We start from the raw sequence: 24,906 nt of genomic DNA on the forward strand, positions 1-24,906 counted from the left end.
TTTTATTTTTCAATTTGTTAATGTGGTGAATTACATTGATTGATTTGCGGATATTGAAGAATCCTTGCATCCCTGGGATAAAGCCCACTTGGTCATGGTGTATGATCTTTTTAATGTGTTGTTGGATTCTGATTGCTAGAATTTTGTTGAGGATTTTTGCATCTATGTTCATCAGTGATATTGGCCTGTAGTTTTCCTTTTGTGTAGTATCTTTGTCAGGTTTTGGTATTAGGGTGATGGTGGCCTCATAGAATGAGTTTGGAAGTTTCCCTTCCTCTGCAATTTTCTGGAAGAGTTTGAGTAGGATAGGTGTTAACTCTTCTCGAAATTTCTGGTAGAATTCAGCTGTGAAGCCGTCTGGACCTGGGCTTTTGTTTGCTGGAAGATTTCTGATTACAGTTTCAATTTCCATGCTTGTGATGGGTCTGTTAAGATTGTCTATTTCTTCCTGGTTTAGTTTTGGAAAATTGTATTTTTCTAAGAATTTGTCCATTTCTTCCAGGTTGTCCATTTTATTGGCATATAATTGCTGATAGTAGTCTCTTATGATCCTTTGTATTTCTGTGTTGTCTGTTGTGATCTCTCCATTTTCATTTCTAATTTTATTGATTTGATTTTTCTCTTTTTGCTTCTTGATGAGTCTGGCTAATGGTCTGTCAATTTTATTTATCTTTTCAAAGAACCAGCTTTTGGCTTTGTTGATTTTTGCTATGGTCTCTTTTGTTTCTTTTGCATTTATTTCTGCCCTAATTTTTAAGATTTCTTTCCTTCTGCTAACTCTGGGGTTCTCTAATTCTTCCTTTTCTAGTTGCTTTAGGTGTAGAGTTAGGTTATTTATTTGACTTTTTTCTTGTTTCTTGAGGTATGCCTGTATTGCTATGAACTTTCCTCTTAGCACTGCTTTTATAGTGTCCCACAGGTTTTGGGTTGTTGTGTTTTCATTTTCATTAGTTTCTATGCATATTTTGATTTCTTTTTTGATTTCTTCTGTGATTTGTTGGTTATTCAGAAGCGTGTTGTTCAGCCTCCATATGTTGGAATTTTTAATAGGTTTCCTCCTGTAATTGAGATCTAATCTTAGTGCATTATGGTCAGAAAAGATGCTTGGAATGATTTCGATTTTTTTGAATTTATCAAGGTTATATTTATGGCCCAGGATGTGATCTATCCTCGAGAAGGTTCCATGAGCACTTGAGAAAAAGGTGAAATTCATTGTTTTGGGGTGAAATGTCCTATAAATATCAATTAGGTCTAACTGGTCTAATGTATCATTTAAAGTTTGCGTTTCTTTGTTAATTTTCTGTTTAGTTGATCTGTCCATATGTGTGAGTGGGGTATTAAAGTCTCCCACTATTATTGTGTTGTTGTTAATTTCCTCTTTCATACTTGTTAGCATTTGTCCTACATATTGCGGTGCTCCTATATTGGGTGCATATATATTTATAATTGTTATATCTTCTTCTTGGATTGATCCTTTGATCATTATGTAGTGGCCTTCTTTGTCTCTTTTCACAGCCTTTGTTTTAAAGTCTATTTTATCGGATATGAGTATTGCCACTCCTGCTTTCTTTTGGTCTCTATTTGCATGGAATATCTTTTTCCAACCCTTCACTTTCAGTCTGTATGTGTCCCTTGTTTTGAGGTGGGTCTCTTGTAAGCAGCATATAGAGGGTTCTTGTTTTTGTATCCAATTGGCCAGTCTTTGCCTTTTGGTTGGGGCATTCAATCCATTTACGTTTAAGGTAATTATTGATAAGTATGATCCCGTTGCCATTTATTTTATTATTTTGGGTTTGGGTTTATACTCCCTTTTTGTGTTTCCTGTCTAGAGAATATCCTTTAGAATTTGTTGGAGAGCTGGTTTGGTGGTGCTGAATTCTCTCAGCTTTTGCTTGTCTGTAAAGCTTTTGATTTCTCCTTCGTATTTGAATGAGATCCTTGCTGGGTATAGTAATCTGGGCTGTAGGTTATTTTCTTTCATCACTTTAAGTATGTCTTGCCATTCCCTCCTGGCCTGAAGAGTTTCTATTGAGAGATCAGCTGTTATCCTTATGGGAATCCCCTTGTGTGTTATTTGTTGTTTTTCCCTTGCTGCTTTTAATAGTTGTTCTTTGTGTTTGATCTTTGTTAATTTGATTAATATGTGTCTTGGGGTGTTTCGCCTTGGGTTTATCCTATTTGGGACTCTCTGGGTTTCTTGGACTTGGGTGATTATTTCCTTCCCCATTTTAGGGAAGTTTTCAACTATTATCTCCTCAAGGATTTTCTCATGGTCTTTCTTTTTGTCTTCTTCTTCTGGGACTCCTATAATTCGAATGTTGGAGCGTTTCATATTGTCCTGGAGGTCTCTGAGATTGTCCTCATTTCTTTTAATTCGTTTTTCTTTTTTCCTCTCTGATTCATTTATTTCTACCATTCTGTCTTCTATTTCACTAATCCTATCTTCTGCCTCCGTTATTCTATTATTTGTTGCCTCTAGAGTGTTTCTGATCTCATTTATTGCATTATTCATTGTATATTGACTCTTTTTTATTTCTTCTAGGTCCTTGTTGAACCTTTCTTGCATCTTCTCAATCCTTGTCTCTAGGGTATTTATCTGTGATTCCATTTTGACTTCAAGGTTTTGGATCATTTTCACTATCAATATTCGGAATTCTTTCTCAGGTAGATTCCCTATCTCTTCCTCTTTTGTCTGGTTTGGTGGGCATTTCTCCTGCTCCTTTACCTGTTGGGTATTCCTCTGTCTCTTCATCTTGGTTATATTGCTGCGTTTGGAACGGCCTTTTTGTATTCTGGTAATTTGTGGAGTTCTCTTTATTGTGGAGCTTCCTCACTGTGGGTGGCGTTGTATCAGTGGCTTGTCAAGGTTTCCTGGTTAGGGAAGCTTGTGTTGGAGGTCTGGTGGGTGGAGCTGGGTTTCTTCTCTCTGGAGTGCAGTGGAGTGACCAGTAATGGGTTATGAGACGTCTAAAGTTTTGGAGTAACTTTGAATTGCCTGTATATTGAAGCTCAGGGGTGTGTTCCTGTGTTGCTGGAGAATTTGTGTGATATGTCTTGCTCTGGAACTTGTTGGCCCTTGGGTGGAGCTTTGTTTCAGTGTAGGTTTGGAGGCATTTGATGAGCTCCTATTGCTTAATGTTCCCTGAATTCAGGGGTTCTCTGATGTTCTCAAGCTTTGGACTTAAGCCTCCTGCTTCTGGTTTTCGGTTTTATTTTTACGGTGGTCTCTAGACTTCTCCATCTATACAGCACCAATGATATAGCATCTAGGCTAAAGATGAAAGGTTTCTCCACATTGAAGGGCACCCAGAGAGGTTCACTGGGTTACACGGAGAAGAGAAGAGGGAGGGGGTAGTTAGAGGTGACTGGGATGAGATGCGGTGAGATCAAAAGAGGAGAGAGCAAGCTACTCAATAGTCACTTCCTTATGTGCGCTCCATAGTCTGGACCTCTCAGAGGTATTCACGGAGTTATACAGGGAAGAGGAGAGAGAGGAAGTAGACAGAGGTGGCCAGGAGGGTAAATATTTATATTTAAATATATTTTATATAGTTTTATAGTTTTTAAATTTGTAAGAGAAGTATGTAGAGGGTAAACAATTTCTATATGGCACGTCAGTCAACCACACGATTGCAGTGCTAACATCTGTAATTGGTGAATGGACTTGACTTTGGGCAAATCTTTCTGATTTGGAGTGGGGGATGAAGTTTGACTAGGGTTCAGCCTTGAGACCCAAAACAATCCAAAAAGAGAAACTGAGAAAGAATGAACAGGAATTCTGAACTTGGGGGAGGAAAGTTACAAGTGTTTCATTTATTTACTCTCTTACATCTCAAATGATAGAACTTCAGCTGGAAGTGGGCTAAGCCAAAATGAGAGGATTCCCTGGTTCACATTCCCAGAACAAATGGGAGGAGTTGTGCTCGTAGAGGACTCAGTTTAGGGACCATCAACAGTACTGGCGCTGCATTCGTCTTTTCCTTCCCCCCCCCTCCTCTTACTGCTCGTGAGTGTTCTCCTTGCAGCAGGAGGCAAGGCCACAAGCCACTCCAGATTCATATCCTCCAAACTGAGGAGGAAACTGAGCCTTTCTCTCTAACCTCTTGGCATCCCTACCATTAGCCTGGCTTGGGTCATGTGTCTCATTAAAAAGAAATAGTGCTGTTACTGAAATATAATTCACAGACCATACAATTCACCCATTTAATGTGTACAATTCACCCAGTGGTTCTGAGTATATGCAAAAGATTGCACAACTGCAATCTAAATCCTGAACATTTTATCAACTCCAAAAGAAATTCCAATACCCCTTCCTCTTACTCTATTCCTTCCAACACTCAGTAACCACAAATCTATTGATATTTTCTTTGTCTATGAAGTTAATTTTCTGGCCATTTAGTATAAATAGAAGCATGCAATATATATTCTTTTGTGACTGGTTTATCTCAGCATGTTTGGAGGTTCATACATGTTGTAGCATGTATCTGTATTTCTTCTGTGGTGGAATAACAATCCATTGTATGGATAAACCATATTTGATTTACCCATTTGTTAGCTGATCAAAATTGAGGTTGTTTCTACTTTTTGGCTGTTTTAAATAATGATTCTATGAGCATTCATGTACAAGTTTTTGTGCAGGTATGTATTTTTATCTATCTTGGCTATTCACCTACAAGTGAAATTTCTGGAGCATAAACTCACTTTTTGTGTTAATTTTTGAGAAACTGCCAAGCAGTTTTCCATAATAGCTATACCATGTTATATTTCCACCAGCAATATATGAGAGTTCCAGTTTCTCTACATCCTATCAATACTTGTTATTGTCTGTCTTTTTATTTGAGTCATTCCAGTGGATGTGAAGTGGTATCTCATTAAGATTTTGATTTGCATTATCCTAATGAGTAAGACCCTGGAGAAGGAAATGGCCACCTACTCCAGTACTCTTGCCTGGAAAATTCCATGGATGGAGGAGCCTGGTGGGCTTGCAAATGGGGTTGCAAATAGTTGAACACGACTGAGTGACTTCACTTCACTCATAAGTAATGATCAGCTATTTGTATATCTTTTTTGGAGAAATGTCTACTTGAATCCTTTTTCAATTTTATTTTTTTTTTCCCTTTTTCAATTTTAAATTGGGTTATTTGTCTTCTTGTTGTTGAGTAGGAAGAGTTCTTTGTATATTTTGTATATAAGTTCCAAAAAAAATTGCCAATGTTTTCTCCCATCTGTAAGGTTTTTTTCTTTCTTGATGGTGCCCTTTGAAGAACAAAAGTTTTAAAGTTTAATGAAGTCAAATTGATCTACTTTTTTCTCTTGTTGTTTGTATGAGTCTTTCATTGAGATTCATGGTCCACTTTGATTAGGAAGGGATCCAGCTTCATCCTTTTGCTTGTGGATATCCAGTAGTCTCAGCACCATTTATTGAAAAGTTATTCTTTCTCCCACTGAACTGTGCCACCTCCTAGACCAGTCACTCTGAGAAAGGTCAGCAGGCTTACTGGCTGTTAAGAATAGAGAGGGCGACAGGTAGGTGGCCCAGACAACTGGAAGAAAAGTTGTGAGCCAAACAGCCACCTTACTTTGTGACTCTGGGCTTTCAAGGGCTTCCCCTGTGGCTCAGCTGGGAAAGAATCCACCTGCAGTGTGGGAGACCTGGGTTTGATCCCTGGGTCAGGAAGATCCCCTGCAGAAGGGAAAGGCTACCCATTCCAGTATTCTGGCCTGGAGAATTCCATGGACTAAGCCCATGGGACTGCAAAGAGTCAGACATGACTGAGCAACTTTCACTTCACTGGACTTTCAGTGGCTTCATGAAGACTTCTCGTGCACGCCATTTCCTACTGAACCCATTATGGGGACTTCATAGAAAGAAAACTCCCAAATTTGACCTGAACACAGTCTATCTGCAAGTCCATGTAACAGAGTTCCTTTTTTCTGGTCCGCATCTGGGAGTCGTTTTGAGTCTAGTAGAAATCTTTTTAGATGATTTAAACTTCATAGAAGCTGCTCTTCCCCATGTACTTTATTAGGCTTCCCTGGTGGCTCAAGGGTACAGAACCTGCCTGCCAGTGCAGGAGGTTTGGGGTGGAGTTCAGTGGAGTTAGGGAGAGGGGAACAGGCCTCTATTTGTATCCCTGAGTTTGCTTTATAAGCCCAGTAGTTCATCAGACCTCCCTGGTGGCCCAGTGTAGTTAAGACTCAGCACTCCCAAAGCAGGAGACTTGGGTTCAACCCCTGGATGGGAAGATCCCCCTGGATAAGGAAATGGCAACCCAGTCCAGTGTTCTTGCCTGGGAAATACTAAGGACAGAGGAGCCTGGAGGCCTACCATTCGTGGGGTCACAAAGGGTCAGATGTGACTCAGTGACTAAACACTAATACGTTCAAAACCATACATTAATTAAAGTGATTTAATATAGCTTATTGCTTTATTTCATTGAAAAGTTGTCTGAGTCTTCCAGTTAATAGTTGCGTGTTTTGCCGCGCCTTTCCTTTTTCTCTTTCATGGGCTGATATACACCAATGCCTGAATTAGATGTTTTTTGGGGATATCTTGGGATCCTCTACATCAAGAAACAGTTACCTGCTTGGTAAGTTGAGCCTTTTTAATATTAAGATCTTTTTAATATTTTTTTTTCATGCATTAACTTCAGATTGGAGCTCTCTATCAGGGAATCATTTAAAACTGGAAATAGCTCTATATAAGCTTTGTACAATGACAGAAATTATGGAAAATAAACATTGGCTTTTGCTCCTTTCTTAACAGTAGGCAAAAATGACACAGCTCTTCATTTAAGCAACTCTTTTCATTTATGCAGAGACTTTCCAGACATATTTCCATTTCACGGCTCTAACATCTCTGCCAGTTAGGCAGGACAGTTGCTGGTTTTCACCCTGAGAGGGTCCCCCAACTTGAACATGCTTGTTCCTTCCTGGGTGCAAGACCAGTTTTAGGACTCAGGCTTCCCAGATGGCTTAGTGGTAAAGAATCCGCCTGCCAATATGGGATGCAAGAAATGCAGATTTGATCCTTGGTTGGGGAAGATCCCTTGAAGGAGGAAATGGCAACCCACGCTGGTGTTGTTGCCTGGAAAATCCCACGGGCAGAGGAGCCTGGCGGGCTACACTGTGTGGAGTCACAAACAGGTGGACACGACTGAGCACGTACGCACATGCAAGAATGCACACGTGGAAAGCTCTGGACTAGGCCTCATCTGGCTGGCGGGGGCTGCAACCCTCCAGCCATGTCACCAGAGCTGACCATCCCTTTAAGAATCTTGCTTGGGAGTGGGAGGGCGGTCCGCTTCCCCTTCATAAGCAGCCTCTCATTTGAAGGCGGGTCAGGTGAGTGCTCTACGGCTTAGGAAGCATTTTTGCACGTGTGCTCAGCTGCGTCCAAATCTTTGTGACCCCGTGGGCTGTAACCTGCCCGGTAACTCTGTCTATGGAATTTTCCAGGCAGGAATATTGGAGTGGGCTGCCATTTCTTCCTCCAGGGGAGCTTCCTGACCCAGGGATCTACCCAGAGCCTCCTAAATCTCTGGCATCTCTTGCATTGCAAGCAGATTCTTTACCGCTGAGCCATCAGGGAAGCAAAAACCATTTTTACCTATTGATAAAATAGGTAAATGGGAGGATTTTCCCTATTGGAGCTGATGGCAGTGAGTCTTTGGTGATCTTCCACCGCTTCCTTGTGGGAAAGGCGTATTTGTGGCATCAGTAATAAAATCATGGAACATTCCAGAAGTGGGCAGTCATAATTGCCTTATGACTATTACTGTATTACAGGCCTCACTCCTGACAGATCCAGAGGTGAACCACTTTATGAACGATCACGTGGTAAGTGGTCCCATTTTCTTTTGCCAGATACCAACACATCCTCTTCTGATCAAGCCAGAATGCACTGAAGAAGCCATGTCATAGGAGATAAACCCCTGAAATACAAAATATTTTAAAGGAAAATGAGAAGAACAGTCCTGCATAAACTTGTTTTGCACATCACTGAAAAGCTGACTTTGAGGCATTAAAACTCACTTGAAATTTATCAGGATTCAAAGTATCAAATCTGGCTGAGAAAATTAGCACTGACCTCACTTCTGTCTCAGTCTGCAACATTTTCTAAAAATCTCAAGCTCTTATGAGCTCCTCTTTACCCTCCACCTTCAACTGTACTTTTCAGCAAGCAGACAGAGCTATCAGTTATTTAGTTTCTCCCTTTTATAATAAGTTTTCTCATTTAACCATCATGATGGCTATATAAACCAGGAGTATTATCTGTTTACACAGAAGAGGTGAGTAACAACTCATGATGTTTGTTGTGACACAAAATGCTCACCCTCTACTGACTGTTTGACAATTTCCTCCTTCAGCTTCACAACCATCTCGACAGGGAGCACTACGTTCCTTCCCATTTTGCAGATGAGCAAACTGAGGCTTAGTGAGCTTCTGTAACTTGTTCAAGGCTTCACGGCCAATGTAGAACTTTGATTCCGGTGGGGAGTGGCAGACACAGGACCTAGAGAGAGATCCGTCAGACTCTGAAGCTTCTGTTTTTCCCAGGCCACTTGCCAGAAAAATTGTGAAATTCACTCTCTGATCAGAGTTCTCTATTACAAGAACACAGGTATCAATGTTTCATAGCCCTCAATGTCTGAGCATCCTTCAGCTTACTCCCTATTTGTCTGAAGTACTAAAGCTTAACAGTACGAGGCTTGCTTACAAGAAGGGCCTAAGTTTAGACCTCCTTCAGTGTGCCGTTTTGAAAGAAATACAGTTATTCTAACAACGTGACCACTACTGAGAACAGTTTTGAACACTTGTTTTTGGAATCACCTGCAGATTCTAGGGCCCATTCTTTTCAGCGTCAATAGTAGTGGAAAGCATGTGCTCTTGGATTTACTTTTGGAAATAAATTCAGTTGATTAGATTAATAACCAACTTCGATGCCTTAGCCATCTGTTGTTATTCTTCAGTTGCTAAGTCGTGTCCAACTCTTTGTCACACCATGGACTGCAACACACCAGGCTCCTCTGTCCTCCACTAACTCCTGGAGTTTGGCTCAAATCCATGTCCATCTATTGTGGTGTGTCAAATGACCACACAGCCTAGCAGCTTAAAACAGCAAACGTTTATTGTCTGATAGTTTCTGGGTCAGGAACCCAGCAGTAGCTTGGCTGGGTGTTTCTGGCTCAGAGTCTCTAGAAGGTGGCAGGGAAAACACTGACCATGGCTGAGACCTCATCTGAAGGCTTGACTGGGCCTGAGGGACCCACTGCCAAGGTTACTCAGGTGGTGGTTGGCAGGGCTCAGTTCTTTGGGGCTACTGGACGGAGGGCTTTGGTTTCTTAGCATACTGGCCTTTCCCCAGGGCTGTCTGTGTCCTCAAAGCATGAAAACTGACTTCTGCCAGAGAACATGATGAGAAAGAGATGGAGAGAGAGGAATGAACAAGCCACAGAGCATCCAAGACACACAGTCTTTTATTTCCTGATTTTGCAAGTGATATAGCATCACTTCTGCGTAGTTTATTAACCGCACACACTGACCCTGGTCCAATGTGGGATAATACTCAAGACTGTGAATTCCACCACGTGTCCATCTTGGGGGTGGCTACCACACTGGGAAAAATGTTATTTGGGACAAATATATGTATATATATATATACATGGATATAAATTAATGTGACAGATCCTTTTTATATTCCTTGGAAGATAATCCCAGAGCTGAATTCTAAAAATATTTTGGGCTTTGGGACCATCATTGACTCGGATGTGCAGCCATCTCGGAGATTGCTTTGAACATGACAATTCAATTTAATTCAACAAATGTGTGTGACAGGCCCTGGGCAGATCCCATGGAGAGCGGAGGGATCAATGTGACAGTCCCTGCCCTCGAGGGCTTACAGAGACGCATTCAGCTGTAACACCAGGCGGGCGAGAGTGAGGGAGGCTTGACAAGGAAGATGAGGTCATTGTGTTCCTGGGGAGCCTCTTGGCAGTAGGGGCTCAGATGGTGCTGGTCACAGTCCTTCTCATTAACGCATAGTCACGCAGTCTGCGTTGTCTGAGGTCTAGATGTGAATGACAGAGCCCGTATATTCCCTTTCTGTCTTCAGAGATGAGAAGAAACTTTCCTGGAAATAGAAGGTACTCGAACCCGTGGCCCAGAGCAAGAGTAAACCCTGGCTTTGAGTGACAGCCTTGAGGTAAGGGAACATGGCTAAAAACACGTGTAATTAGCAATAGAAGCTCCTGGAAGGAACGCCTTACAGCTGCTGCCCCTGCCCCTCCAGATGTCTGCAGTCCACTCATCAGCTCCCATCTCACCTCCCACCTCTCTTCCTCCTCCCGGGTGCTGACCCTCAACTGTCCCTTCACTCTTTGCCCCGTGGCTTTTGCACGTGCTGCTGCCAATGTGTTCATATTTCTCCACTTTAAGAGCGAAAATTAAACAGCGAGCAAACAGAACAGCCCCTTTCTTGACCCAGCCTCTTCACCCTAACAGCTGCCTCCTTGTCTCCCTCCTTCCTTGTCAGATAAGGTTTTCGATGATGTGTGTGTATTTGTACTTAGTCACTCAGTCGTATCAGGCTCTTCACGACCCCCACCATGGACTGTAGCCCACCAGGCTCCTGTGCCCATGGGATTTCCTGGGCGGGAATACAGGAGTGGGTTGCCATTTCCTTCTCCATGGGATTTTCCTGACCCAGGGGTGGAACCTGTGAGATGTCTCCTCTGTCTCCTGCATTGCAGGCGGATCCTTTACCCGCTGAGCCATTGGGAAAGCCCTAAGCTTCTTGACAAAGTTGTAGTCCAAGGCTGCTGCTGTTACCTGTCCACCTCCCATTCACTTTTTGGCTTTTTGCCAACTGAATATTAGCCCTTCAAATCTCTGATGTCTAATCTGCCTTCCTTTTCTTGATCAATCGTTTAAATCCTGACGCCCGTTCTTGCGATCTCCTTCACCCAGTTCTTCCCTCCTCTGTTAACTCTTCCACGTGCCTGCTTTCCAAACACACATTGCTCACCTCGCTGTATCCTGAGATCCAGGCTCTAACATCAGCTGCCCATCGCATGCAGTTGCGGTGAGCATCCCGGAGCCCTTGACACCCAAATGGCCTCCTCTCCAGTCTTAGTAGAGGCATCACCACCCACTGCATTTTCTCCTGTTCAAAATTCTATAGTGTCATTTGCTCTTTAAAATTTTTGTTGAAGTATAGTTAGTTCACAGTATGTGTTACTATAGTTTTGGATGTATAGCAAGGTAATTCAATTATATACATATGTATCTATTTTTTAAGAGATTCTTTCCCATCATAGGTTATACAGTCTCGGCTCTTCTTTACCCTTCATCTTCTCCCAACATCCACAGGGGTCTGATCCTATGGATTTTGCCCACAGGTTTCTCTGGCTTTAGCCCATCATTGCATCACCATCACCACTCACATCAAGCCATCTTGCCTCAGCTCCTGATTCCACACTGTCTACCTTGCACGTGGCCCTCAGGTTTATCTGGAAGTGCAGAGACTCTGACCCTTCTCCATGCAAACCTCATGCACTCTTATAGGACAAAGTAGAGACAGACCGTGAGCCGAGAAGAAGGACAGCCCACTTGCCCTTGTGCTGGAGGCTGAGCCCTGGTTCTGCAAACCCACACTGGGCACCACTGGGCCTCATGTGTGTGTATAAGCTCATGTGTGTAATAAACTCCCAGCTACCAGGGCCTGGAGCAAAGGCAGTTTTGTCTTTTTAAAGCCTCCTAAGTACTAAAGGAATGTGATGAAGGCACACTTAAAAAGGATTTTTGGATAAAATTATACTTATAGACTCAGACAACATTCATTCTCACACACAGACACACATAAGTTAATCATGAAGCCTGGGCTGTCACAGGTTTTAAGTTTACATAACACTGTATGCTTTCAGGATAAAGTCCAAATTCCCTAGTGCAGCCCGCAAAGGCCCTTGTGGGCTGTCCCTTGCCCACTTCTTCAGCCTCATTGCTGCCAAGTCTGCCAGCCCTGAAGCTCTGGTGACACGGAAATACCTGCGGTTTCTTCTGCTGAAACGTCTATCTGGAACATGAAAAAGTGAAGTGAAAGTGTGAGGCGCTCAGTCATGTCCTACTCTTCCGCAACCCCATGGACAGAACCCACCAGGCTCCTCTGTCCATGAGATTCTCCAGGCAAGAATACTAGAGTGGGTTGCCATTCCCTTCTCCAGGGGACCTTCCCAAACCAAGGATCAAACCCGGGTCTCATGCATTGCACACAGAATCTTTACCATCTGAGCTGCCAGGGAAGACCTACCTGGAACATCCACCTGGCTAATTCCTCCTCCTCACTTACATCTCAGCTCAGCTCAGCTCAGCGTTACTTCCTCTTAAGGGTCTCCCCAGGTCAGAGTATTGTCCCTTTATGGGCTCCACTATTGCTGGGAGAATTACCAATAACCCCAGATACGCAGATGACACCACCCTTATGGCAGAAAGTGAAGAGGAACTAAAGAGCCTCTTGATGAAAGTGAAAGAGGAGAGTGAAAAAGCTGGCTGAAAACTCAATATTCAAAAAAGAAAGATCATGGCATCCGGCCCCATCACATCATGGGAAATAGATGGGGAAACAATGGAAACAGTGAGAGACTTTATTTTCTTGGGTTCCAAAATCACTGCAGATGGTGACTGCAGACATGAAATTAAAAGATGCTTGCTCCTTGGAAGAAAAGCCATAGCTTGCTCATAAGCAACCTAGACAGCATATTAAAAAGCAGAGACATCACTTTGCCAACAAAGGTCCATCTAGTCAAGGCTATGGTTTTTCCAATGGTCATGTATGGATGTGAGAGTTGGACTATAAAGAAAGCTGAGTGCTGAAGAATTGATGCTTTTGAACTGTGGTGTTGAAGAAGACTCTTGAGAGTCCCTTGGACTGCAAGGAGATCCAACCAGTCCATCCTAAAGGAAATAAATCCTGAGTGTTCATTGGAAGGACTGATGCTAAAGCTGAAGCTCCAATACTTTGGCCACCTAATGCGAAGAACTGACTCATTTGAAAAGACCCTGATGCTGGGAAAGATTGAGAGTGGAAGGAGAAGGGGACAACAGAGGATGAGATTGTTGGATGGCATCACTGACTCGATGGACATGAGTTTGAGTAATCTCCAGCAGTTGGTGATGGACAGGGAAGCCTGGCTTGCTGCAGTCCATGGGTTTGCAAAAAGTTGGACACGACTGAGCAACTGAACTGAACTGAAGTCCCCATGACAGGTTGCTGCAATTACCCATTTCTTCTCTGCTTCATCTGACTTCCCCAGGTCCCCCAGGAAAGGGCTGAGATAACTTCTGTTGCCAGCATCTCCCAGGGCCCCACACAGAGCCAGGCACCCAGCAAGCAACAGAAAGTACTTTTTTTTTTTTTTTTTGAGTGGATGACAGAATCTTTCATTTTGGATATTGAGCTTCTGTTATCAAAAAAGTCAGCTGAGCTTAGTGTGATTAATTTTTAACAGCCAGAATTTGAAAGAGGTCAACTGACATTTTAACTAAAATCGAAGAGAAATTTACCAGCAAAGCTGTATAGGATGAAAGATGCAAATGGTAGATTTTCTTTTGAACCTATGAGCACCCTAAAAATAACAACTAACTTCAGGCTGAGATCAAGAGAGTATTCATTACAAAGAAACAGACTCATCAGATTCCTTTTTTATAAACTTAAATCATGTCATTTGCTTTACAGAACATTTTCAAGGGGAGAAAACACAATTCTCAATGGATTGACTGTATGTTATTTATTAATAATTATTCTGCATGTATATATATTTATATTTAATGATTATATTATATATATAATGATTAATAATGATTATACTGGACGTGTGTGTGTGTGTGTGTGTGTGCATGCTCAGTTGCGTCCAATTCTTTGAACGACCCCATGGACTGCAGTCCACCAGGCTCTTCTGTCCATGGGATTCTCCAGGCAAGAATACCGGAGAGGGTTGCCATTTCCTACTCCTGGGGATCTTCCCGACCCAGGGATGAAACCCAGGTCTCTTACATGTCCTGCACTGACAGGCAGATTGTTTACCACTGTGCCACCTGGGAGCCATATATATAATGATTTGATTTCTGTAAAGAAGTTGATCACTTAAGAAATGTCTCTTTAAAGGCAATACACACCAAAGGGCAAATGCTGCTGTCCTGGCCTGGATGATGACCTTGCCTATCCTCCCAGTTATAACCCTGCACTCCCATGACCCTCAGCAGGGCAGGATCCCTACAGTCCTTAGATAAGGCCTGCCTAGGGGGCCCAGTGAGGAGTCCAGTCCACCGTGTCTGGAGTCTGGTTCCAAGCTTTCTCTGCCGCTTTAGGAGGGGTGAGAATGACGCGGTTCTTCAACCCCTCAGGCTCAGTTTTTCAAAGATTTATGATTATGATTATTTTTACTTTTGTCCCTGCTGTGTCACCTTGCTGTCCTTATTATTTTAGTTTAGTAACAAGAAAATGTGATTAATAATATGCCTGTACTGTTATTAATAACAATATCCTATATCTAGATCCTAATGCTAAAAATAATGTCTGTAATGCAATGAGTTCCCTCAGGTTGAAAGAAAGGAATGAGCCAGTGTAGGATCAAATACAGGACTCTTTTCAGATTGTGAGTGACCTGCTTCCGGTGGGGACAGGTCTCCCGAGGCAGAGCCTCTGGTTCGTCTAGAATCAGAATCCTCAGAGCCTGGCTTAGTTTCTGGAACAAATGAGGAGCTGAGGAAGTATTTTTGTAATTTAATAACCACTGTTCTAGGGTTCTTTCAGACTGCTAGAAGATTTATTTAATATGTAGGAGTGGGTCGTGAAAGAGAGTGTTTCAACAAAGAGGTCTGAGATTCTTTTTCTTATTTGCTACTTTGAAATAGGAATCGGGGAAAGCAGGTCCCAGCTCTCATGTTGAAAAGAATCTGTTTGAGAGGCTCACACTGTCTTGATCTCCACAGCTGGCCTAGTTCTGATTTTTGAACAAGGCAGTGGTCCAAAGACTACAAACCACACTGCCTGCACCCAGACCACGGTCACGTGAGCTATGCATGTTCCTTACGGTTGCAGTGTGGATTAGCGTGGAATTCCTACCCTATGGCTTCCTTCGTAGCTCGGAGGTAAAAGAATCCCTCTGCCATGGAGGAGTCCTAGGTTCAATCCCTGGGTCAGGAGTATCCCCTGGAGGAGGAAATGGCAACCCACTCCAGTATTCTTGCCTGGGAAATCCCGTGGACGGAGGAGCCTGGTGGGCTACAATTTGTGAGAGTGTAAAGAGATGGACATGACTAAGCGACTAACCCACCACCACCACCACCACCTATATGGCCAAGAGCAGCGGAGGAGGCAGTTATTGGTGGGGTCTTTTGTCAATAACTGGTGAGAAGGAATCAGTCTCCTGACTTTTGTCCAACAAATATTCATCAAATGCCCGCTTTGTGCCTGGCCCTACACCAACGATCAGAACTCTCAAGGTGCCTGGGTCTGTGTTTGTACCTTTCCACCATGCTGCCTTTTTTAAATCCTGCAACTGTCCAAGTGAAGTATCATCATTATTACCTCCATTTTGTAGATGACAAAACTGAGGCCTTGGAGGCCCCTCCTCTCAGAGCTAGTGCTGAATTGAGATTTAGTTCCTGATGTCTGTCTGTCTGTCTGTCTCCAAAGTACCTCCTTTTCTTCCTGCAATACTCGACCTCATGTCAATATCTCCACACTTAGAAAATAGCATGAGGGAGCAAAACCTCAAGGATCATTTGTTTAAGAAATATTTGTGATGTGCTGGGTGAAGCACATATGGAAGATGACCCAAAAACCTGAGCCACCACGGTGAGCCTGCTGAGTGATTTCAATGTTCAGGAGTCAGGACTATTAGTCATAACCTCTTGTCATGATTTCCAAGATAACCTATCCATTGGGAGAGACAGACTCCCATGTAAGATAGAAGAGCCCAGTCAGTGTCTGGAGGCGGAAAACTAGATTTCTTCGCCCTCTGCTACAACACTCATCCCCTGCATGTGCTTATGACTGCCCCACCAAGCACAGTGTGTTCTCAGTACTTGCAGGAGTGATGTGCTACAGAGATGCTGCAAAGTTGAGTCAGTGACCACTGAACCACCTCTCCTGCAGGAAATACAGGGTTAAGTTCCTATGAGCCTTTGGTCACATTTTGTCCAGTAATCTGTATGCATTCTTCACGTGTGTTTCTGTTGAAAGATGTCTTATTTAATACATATGGTTGATTTATTAATATGGGACTAACAGCCACAGCACTGTTACTCCTGCCTAAAGGAAGCTTGTCTCATGGATGTCTATTTTCCACCAGGCACAGCATGGTCTTCTCATGCTCAGGGCACTAGACAGCACTTGAGGACTATATGTGGGGGGCATTTTAAATAGCAAAATCGCCAACAAAAATCACAGAAAAACAAAAAACGTGGCACCAAATAGACCCAAGAGGACCCTTGTTTACAGCATGAGAGCCAAAACTGGGCAAATGGCCTCGTTTGAGCTCACTTGGGAATGTGTGCAGTTTTTCTTACTCTGAACATTCTAGAAAGACTAAAAAAGTGGCCCAGAAGGTAAAGAATCTACCTGTAATTCAGGAGACCTGGGTTTGATCCCTGGGTCAGAAAGATCCCCTGGAGAAGGGAATAGTTACCCACTCCAGAATCCTCGCCTGGAGAATCCAATGGACAGGGGAGCCTGGTGGGCTACAGTCCATGGGGTCGCAAAGAGTCAGACACGACTGAGAAACTAACACTTTCACTTTCACTTTACAAGTAAATACCCGCCAGGAGACAAATCTTTGTGCGTAACGAGGACCAACTGTACAGTGGGCTCCCCACCCGTTTATCCCTAGAGTCTCTGGAATCTCTCTTGTTCCTTCCCACCTGGTGTCTGCACCTGCTGTCCCCAGCACCTCTTTCAGGCATTGGCTCTGTATCCACCCTTTGGCTCCGTCTGGCCGTTGTCCATCCATTTCCTGCTGAGCCTCGCAGCTGAATTTCATGCTGAAGAGCACTCCCTTCTTCCCTGAAATCCTCTGGCTCCTGAGACGTGGCCTCCTTGGCCCTCCTCTCGGCCACAACCCTCAGTGGATACTCAGTGCATACATGTTTATAGAATGGATGAATGGCAGATGAATGGATGAGGAGTCCCACCTCAGATGACACTGGTCCTCCCATGGCCAGGCTTCAGCCAGTCTACTCCTTACCTGACTTGACTGGTTCCCTCCCTCTCTCATCACTGGCACCTCCTTAGTTCAGACTGAGTCCAGGATCTGGTTGAGCCTTTCCTCGGGGACCCTTCCCTCTCTGAGACTTGGCCTTCCTTTCTGGGACTGCATTTCTGTTGCGTGGACTCCATGATCTCGTCTTCTCCCAGCGGGTGTCTCTCACGCCCCCCCCTCCCCCCGCTTTTTTTGTTCAGGGAACTGGCTGCTTTGCATAGTTTCTCTAGTTTCTGGTCCCTCTTGGATCCCTTTCAAACAGCGCCCAGGAATGCTGGGTCCTGTGCCTCCACAGTAAGAGTGTGAAATGTGTGCCACAGGGTCTAACCCTCCCCTTCTTCTCTCTTTTAACAGCAAAATGCATTGGAAGAAATAGAAGTTCCAATGAAGAAAGATACCTTTTGAATTGTGTAATTTTCTTTTGATCAATTTCAGTCCCTAATAAATGGCTTACTTTTCCTCTTTCATTGCTTTTTTTTTTCCAAGTAACTGTCATGTATTTGCTTCCCTGGCAGCTCAGATGGTAAAGACTGCCTGCAATGCGAGAGAACCAGGTTTGATCCCTGGGTTGGGAAGATTCCCTGGAGAAGGGAATGGCAAACCACTCTAGTATTCTTGCCTGCCTGGAGAATCCCAAGGACAGAGGAGCCTGGTGAGCTACAGTTCATGGGGTCACAAAGGGTGGGACATGACTGAGCAACTAACACTGTCTATCATCATGTGTTTAGAGGAGAAGCTAATGTCATGAGGACAGTTCACTCAGTATGTGTCTCTTCCCATGGGCTTGCTGACCCCCAAAGGAAGGCGACACTTGGAGACCACCTGGGCTGAGCTAGCATGTGTGGCTGTGCTCAAACAGGGAGATGGCTGGACATTCCCACATGCACGTTGACAGCACATATCAGAGTGTTTCTGGTGCCGGAGACACGACCTGACAGACTCCCAGATAGACTCAGGGTCCATGACTACTGCTAGGCAAGGACTGGACATTTCAGGTGTAGTGTTTGTTTAAAACTATAGCACGCTGGTTGCAAAGAAACCTGCCTCCAAGAAGGGCACCAAAGTGGGGCCTGTTTCTAAGTAAGCAGCTTGTGGGACAAAGACCTCAGTCCCTTGGGTTCTTTCTTGGTGATTCCTGTGTTGGCAGAAAGCTCACTTTGCTCAGCGGGCAAGAGGACTCACTAGTTCTTGGCAGTGGTGGGGACTTCATGAAAGATGGGGGTTGAATGTGGGACTCACGTGCTCCACTTGCTCACCAAGGCTGTTCCTGAGAACGAAGTGACCTCATGGCTTTCTTTTGGCATGGCCCTGTCCTCAACCGTGGGTGGAAGGATGTGGCCACCACTAGCCTCCCTCCCAGCTCTGACCTCTGCAGGAACCTGGTACAAGACCAACCTGTCAGTCAAAATATCATTGTGCCACTTCCGCACACATTGTGAAATGGATATTTCAGGATACCCCCATCTCGAGATCTTAACAAAATCACATCTGTGTGTGTGAGATCAGTTGCTCAGTCGTGTCCGACTCTTTGAAACCCCATGGACTGCAGACCTCCAGGCTCCTCTGTCCATGGAATTCTCTAGGCAAGAATTATGTAGTATTCTTGGCAATCTCAGGATACACAGATTCGACTCCTGGGTTTGGAAGATCCCCTGAAAAAGGAAATGGCAACCCACTCCAGTATTCTTGCCTGGGAAATCCCATGGACAGAGGAGCCTGGTGGCCTACAGTCCATGGCCTCTCAAAGAGTTGGACACTACTGAGTGCGGACACGCACACAGACACACACACACACACACAGACACACACACAGTTTGGTGAATAAAGTAGTTGCTGAGTCGTGTCTGCCTCTTTGCAGCCCCATGAACTATACAGTCCATGGAATTCTCCAGGCCAGAATACTGGAGTGGGTAGCCTTTCCCTTCTCCAGGAGATCTTCCCAACCCAGGGATCAAGCCCAGGCCTCCCGCACTGGGGGCGGATTCTTTACCAGCTGAGCCGCAAGAGAAGCCCGAATGAAGCAGAGGAAAAAGGAAAGAAAAACAAGCCATCTCTCTAGGCTCCCCGAAGCACTAGGTGGCAGAATTTGCTCAGCACAGCTCTGCGGGCCACCAGCTGGGACTGGCTTGGTGTTGTTGCCCGGGCCCCGTAACTAGGTCACAGTTAAATTGGGAAATGTGTGTTGTCCTGTGGACAGAAGCTCAGGGGCTGCTGCTGCTTCTTCAAAGGCAGGGCTGTGCACGGCCGGCAGCTGCTGCAGGCGGCCTGCTGTCCCCCTTCCTTCCTATTTTCTCTGCTCTGCTGTGTCATGAGGGTTCTCGTTCTCTCTCCTTTGTCTCCTGCTGGGCCAGGACCTGCTGGGACGTCACCCAGTTCAACACTGGTGGCTCAGATGGTGTGGTTCCTGCCTCCCATTCCAATCTATGCACACTCTGCTTTAAAACAGCTTTTGTGGTAGCAGAATTCACATTTTCAAGAAAGTGCATAGCTTTGTTAAAAGAAGCATCACTTTAGAAAATAAAACAAGAATGAAATAATGCCACTTGCAGCAACATAGATGGACCTAGAGATTGTCATACAGACAATAAGTAAGTCAGAGAAGGAGAAATACTGTATGACATCCCTTATACAGGGAATCTAAAAGAAATGATGCAAACGAACTTACAAAACAGAAACAGACTCACAGACTTAGAGAAGGAACCAAATGAGCCCTGGGCCAGCTGTGCTGGATTGAAACTGTGTCCCCCGAAAATACATGTCCACCCACAGCTTCAGAGTGGATTCTACTCTGACACAAGAGAACCTCAGAATGGATTCTACTCTGACACAAGAGAACCTCAGAATGGATTCTACTCTGACACAAGGTCTTTGCAGACGTAAACAGTTAAGATGAAGTCATGCTGGATTTGCTGTTGTTCAGTTGCTAAGTAGTGTCCAACTCTTTGTGAAACAACGAACTGCAACATGCCAGGCTTCTCTGTCCTTCGCTGTCTCCGAGAGTTAGCTCAAACTCATGTTCATTGTGTCTGTTATGCTATCTAACCATCTCATCTTCTGTCTTCCCCTTCTCCTCCTGCCTTCAATCTTTCCCAGCATCAGGGTCTTTTCCAATGAGTTGGCTCTTCGCATCAGGTGGCCAAAGTATTGGAGCTTCAGCTTCTGCATCAGTCCTTCCTATGAATGTTCAGGGTTAGGGTAGTCTCTTGTAACCAGGAAGGGTTAATTTTGAATTTATGATGGATCAGCTTCTGTATATATATAAAGAAAACTGAGTGCCAAAGAATTGATGCTTTTGAACTGTGGTGTTGGAGAAGACTCTTGAGAGTCCCTTGGACTGCAAGGAGATCCAACCAGTCCATTCTAAAGGAGATCAGTCCTGGGTGTTCACTGGAAGCACTGATGTTGAAGCTGAAGCTCCAATCCTTGGGCCACATAATGCAAAGAGCTGACTTATTTGAAAAGACCCTGATACTGGGAAAAATGAAAGGCAGGAGGAGAAGGGGACGACAGAGGATGGGATGGTTGGATGGCATCACCGACTCAATGGAGATGAGTTTGAGTAGACTCCAGGAATTGGTGATGGAGAGGGAGGCCTGGGGTGTTGTGGTCCATGGGGTAGCGAAGAGTTGGACACACTGAGAGATTGAACTGAACTGAGCTTCTGTGACTTTAACTCTTTTTTGTTATTATAAATATACATAATGGCCTGCCTCAGGGAGTTAACCTGAGCCCACCTGTGAAGGACAGTAAGGAAGTGAAACTAACACATCCCTTGCCTGAGGCCTGCCATTCTCTAGGGGACATTTGGAAGAATTGGATAGCCTTTTAACTTTGTTTCTGCACCTCCCCCCATCTCTAATCCATAAAAGAACCTGGCAACCAGGCCCCCTTCAAGAGGGTTATTTTGAGGCGCTAGCCTGCCATCTTCTCCATAGTTGGCTCCGGAATAAAGTCCCTTCCTAATCCTAGCACCTTGTCTTGGATTCACTGGCTTATCTTGAGGCGAGCAGATTGAGCTGTTACTCGATAACAGTCCTAGTCCAGTGACTGGTGTCCTTCTAAGAAGACAGAGGGGAGACATCCGCGTGATGATGCAACTGAGATTGCAGCGATCTGTCCACAAGGATCTCCCAGGATCGCTGGAGTCCAGGAGGCAGGAGGGAGGATGGACAGAGTCCCCTTCAGAGGCTGCAGAGGGAACCATCCTGCAGACGCTTCCAGACTGTGAGCGAGAAAACCTCGATTGTGTGAAGCCACCCGTATGCGGAGCTTTGTTGCGGCAGCCCCGGCCTCCCCACTTAGTCTATATCGGGTCCCAGGAAACAGCCACACATTGTCCCCAGCAACACTGCAGGGCAGAATGGCCCCCAGGGCAGCCCTCCCCGACCCTGCCCCCAAAGCCCTGGGTCAGCTTTTCTGCTCTCTTCACCTCCTGGGGGCAAGAGGACCCAGTCCAAAGTCTGCTTCCTTCTCTTCATTTCAGGCCTTAGCTTGATTCCCTCCCTGGGCTCTGGGCTGAGAATTAACATCCTCTCTCCCCTCACCCAAGGGTGGGTGCCTATAGCAAGGCCACCGTTCTCTCCAAAGAGACCTCTCCACCAGTCTCCTCCACAAGGTCTCTCTCTGATGCTTAAAAAACCCCGCCTTGCTAAAACTCCCTTTGAAGTTGTCATCTGGGGGCAGTTTCGCGTTTCTTTGTGGTCAATTTGGTCCCTCAGTTCCCTTCTAACATCCTATTACAGGTATATATATATATATATATCAGTTCAGTTCAGTTCAGTTCAGTTCAGTCGCTCAGTCGTGTCCGACTCTTTGCAACCCCATGAATCTCAACAGGTGAGGCCTCCCTGTCCATCACCATCTCCCAGAGTTCACTCAGACTCACGTCCATCGAGTCCGTGATGCCATCCAGCCATCTCATCCTCTGTCGTCCTCTTCTCCTCCTGACCCCAATCCCTCCCAGCATCAGAGTCTTTTCCAATGAGTCAACTCTTCGCATGAGGTGGCCAAAGTACTGGAGTTTCAGCTTTAGCATCATTCCTTCCAAAGAAATCCCAGGGCTGATCTCCTTCAGAATGGACTGGTTGGATCTCCTTGCGGTCCAAGGGACTCTCAAGAGTCTTCTCCAACATCACAGTTCAAAAGCATCAATTCTTCGGTGCTCAGCTTTCTTCACAGTCCAACTCTCGCATCCATACATGACCACTGGAAAAACCATAGCTTTGACTACACAGACCTTTGTTGGCAAAGTAATGTCTCTGCTTTTGAATATGCTGTCTAGGTTGGTCATAACTTTCCTTCCAAGGAGTAAGCGTCTTTTAATTTCATGGCTGCAATCACCATCTGCAGTGATTTCGGAGCCCCCCAAAATAAAGTCTGACACTGTTTCCACTGTTTCCTCATCTATTTCCCATGAAGTGATGGGACCAGATGCCATGATCTTCGTTTTCTGAATGTTGAGCTTTAAGCCAACTTTTTCACTCTCCTCTTTCACCTTCATCAAGAGGCTTTTTACTTCCTCTTCACTTTCCGCATATCTGAGGTTATTGATATTTCTCCCGACAGTCTTGATTCCAGCTTGTGATTCTTCCAGCCCAGCGTTTCTCATGATGTACTCTGCATAGAAGTTAAATAAGCAGGGTGACAATATACAGCCTTGACGTACTCCTTTTCATATTTGAAACCAGTCTGTTGTTCCATGTCCAGTTCTAACTGTTGCTTCCTGACCTGCATACAGGTTTCTCAAGAGGCAGGTCAGGTGGTCTGGTATTCCCATCTCTTTCAGAATTTTCCACAGTTTCTTGTGATCCACACTGTCAAAGGCTTTGGCATAGTCAATAAAGCAGAAATAGATGGTTTTCTGGAACTCTCTTGCTTTTTCCATGATCCAGTGGATATTGGCAATTTGATCTCTGGTTCCTCTGCATTTTCTAAAAGCAGCTTGAACATCAGGAAGTTCACGGTTCATGTATTGCTGAAGCCTGGCTTGGAGAATTTTGAGCATTACTTTACTAGCATGTGAGATGAGTGCAATTGTGCAGTAGTTTGAGCATTCTTTGGCATTGCCTGTCTTTGGGATTGGAATGAAAACTGACCTTTTCCAGTTCTGTGGCCACTGCTCAGTTTTCCAAACTTGCTGGATATACATATGTACACAATATATACATATGTATGTATATAAATATTTTTATGGTGTTCTGGTGGGACTGTATAAAATTTATATTTGTTGTTGTTGTTTAGTTGTTCAGTTGTGTTCAACTCTGCAACCCGATGGACTGTAACCTACTCTGTCCATGGGATTTCCCAGACAAGAGTACTGGTAGGGATTGCCATTTCCTTCTCCAGAGGATCTTCCAGACCCAGGGATCAAACCTGCATCTTCTGCATTAGCAGATGGATTCTTTACCCCTGAGCCACAAGGGAAGCCTATATACTGCTTTTATATAGTGTTCCACAGGGGAAGTTTATATACTGCTTTTCTAATTGTAATAGTTTGAATTATGCTCCCATCCATCCCGCAAATGACGTGTCCTCCCAGAACCCATGAATATAATCTTATTTGGAAAATATATCTTCGCTGGCATTATTCATTTAAGTTTCTCAAAATGAGATCAAAACCAGTCAATCCTAAAGGAAATCAACCCTGAATATTCATTGGAAGGACTGATGCTGAAGCTGAAGCTCCAATACTTTGGCCACCTGATGGGAAGAGCTGACTTATTGGAGAAGACCCTGATGCTGGGAAAGATTGAGGGAAGGAAGGGAAGGGGGCAGCAGAGGATGAGATGGTTGGATAGCATCACTGACTCAATGGACATGAATTTGAACAAGCTCTGGGAGATAGGAGAGGACAGGGAAGCCTGGGATGCTGCAGTCCATGGGGTCGCAAAGAGTTGAATATGACTTAGTGACTAAGCAACAACTAATCCTGGTGACAGGTGGCCTTATAAGAAGGATGAGTGAAACAGAGCTGCAGGTGATGTGGAGACAAGGCTGAGATTGTAGCCATATAGTCACAAGCCAGCAAATGCATTGAACCTCCAGCTGCTGGGAGTGGTTCTCCCTTAGAGCCTTGGGTGGGAGCTGGCCCTGCCAACAGATTGGATGACCCCCTTCTTTCCAGCCTCCACGAGGGTGCGAGGATAAATGTCTGTGGTTTTAAGCTGCCCAGTTGGGGTAATTTGTTACGACAGCCTGAGAAAACTGACACTAATTATATTATAAATATTTCCCCACTCTATTAGAGCTTGTGATAATTGTTTTTAATGACAGCACACTATTCTGTAGTATAAGGAAGCCAATCAATTCTCTGTTGTAAAATATTTAATATTTGAAAATTGAGCTAACTAAACAAAAAAGATTACATGCACGTGAACATTCGTTTTGAGTGTGTGGTCATTTCTGTAGGAGGGTTTCCTAGGGATGGGACTACAGGGAGGTGGGACTTCTGGGGGTTGGACTGTGTACATCTTTCAGTCTGCATAAGTCTATTTTGCAGGAAGCCTGTCACTCAAGGCCTGTAATTTCTGCAAATATTATTTTATGCTAGTTGGTACAAAACTTGCAATAACCCTGTGACTCAATTATATAACAATTTTCACAAATGCTATCCTTGTGAGCTTGAAACACAGCCTTCTATAAACAAGGC

The 24,906-nt window shown here is 44.4% G+C and overlaps 1 protein-coding gene across 1 annotated transcript in view; it reads left to right on the forward strand.

The window, feature by feature from the left end:
- Positions 1-17,720, forward strand: part of SPP2 (secreted phosphoprotein 2) — a 37,288-nt gene extending 19,568 nt beyond the window's left edge. Inside the window, exons 5-8 of the mRNA XM_040231817.1 lie at positions 6,536-6,590; positions 7,789-7,839; positions 10,115-10,204; positions 17,613-17,720. Of these exons, the coding sequence (XP_040087751.1) occupies positions 6,536-6,590; positions 7,789-7,839; positions 10,115-10,194 (186 nt within the window). The 3' untranslated portion in view covers positions 10,195-10,204; positions 17,613-17,720. The remainder of the gene's footprint in view (positions 1-6,535; positions 6,591-7,788; positions 7,840-10,114; positions 10,205-17,612) is intronic.
- The last annotated feature ends 7,186 nt before the right edge of the window (positions 17,721-24,906 follow it).

The sequence above is a fragment of the Oryx dammah genome, unplaced genomic scaffold, assembly GCF_014754425.2.
Source record: "Oryx dammah isolate SB20612 unplaced genomic scaffold, SCBI_Odam_1.1 HiC_scaffold_28, whole genome shotgun sequence".
NCBI lineage: Eukaryota > Metazoa > Chordata > Mammalia > Artiodactyla > Bovidae > Oryx > Oryx dammah.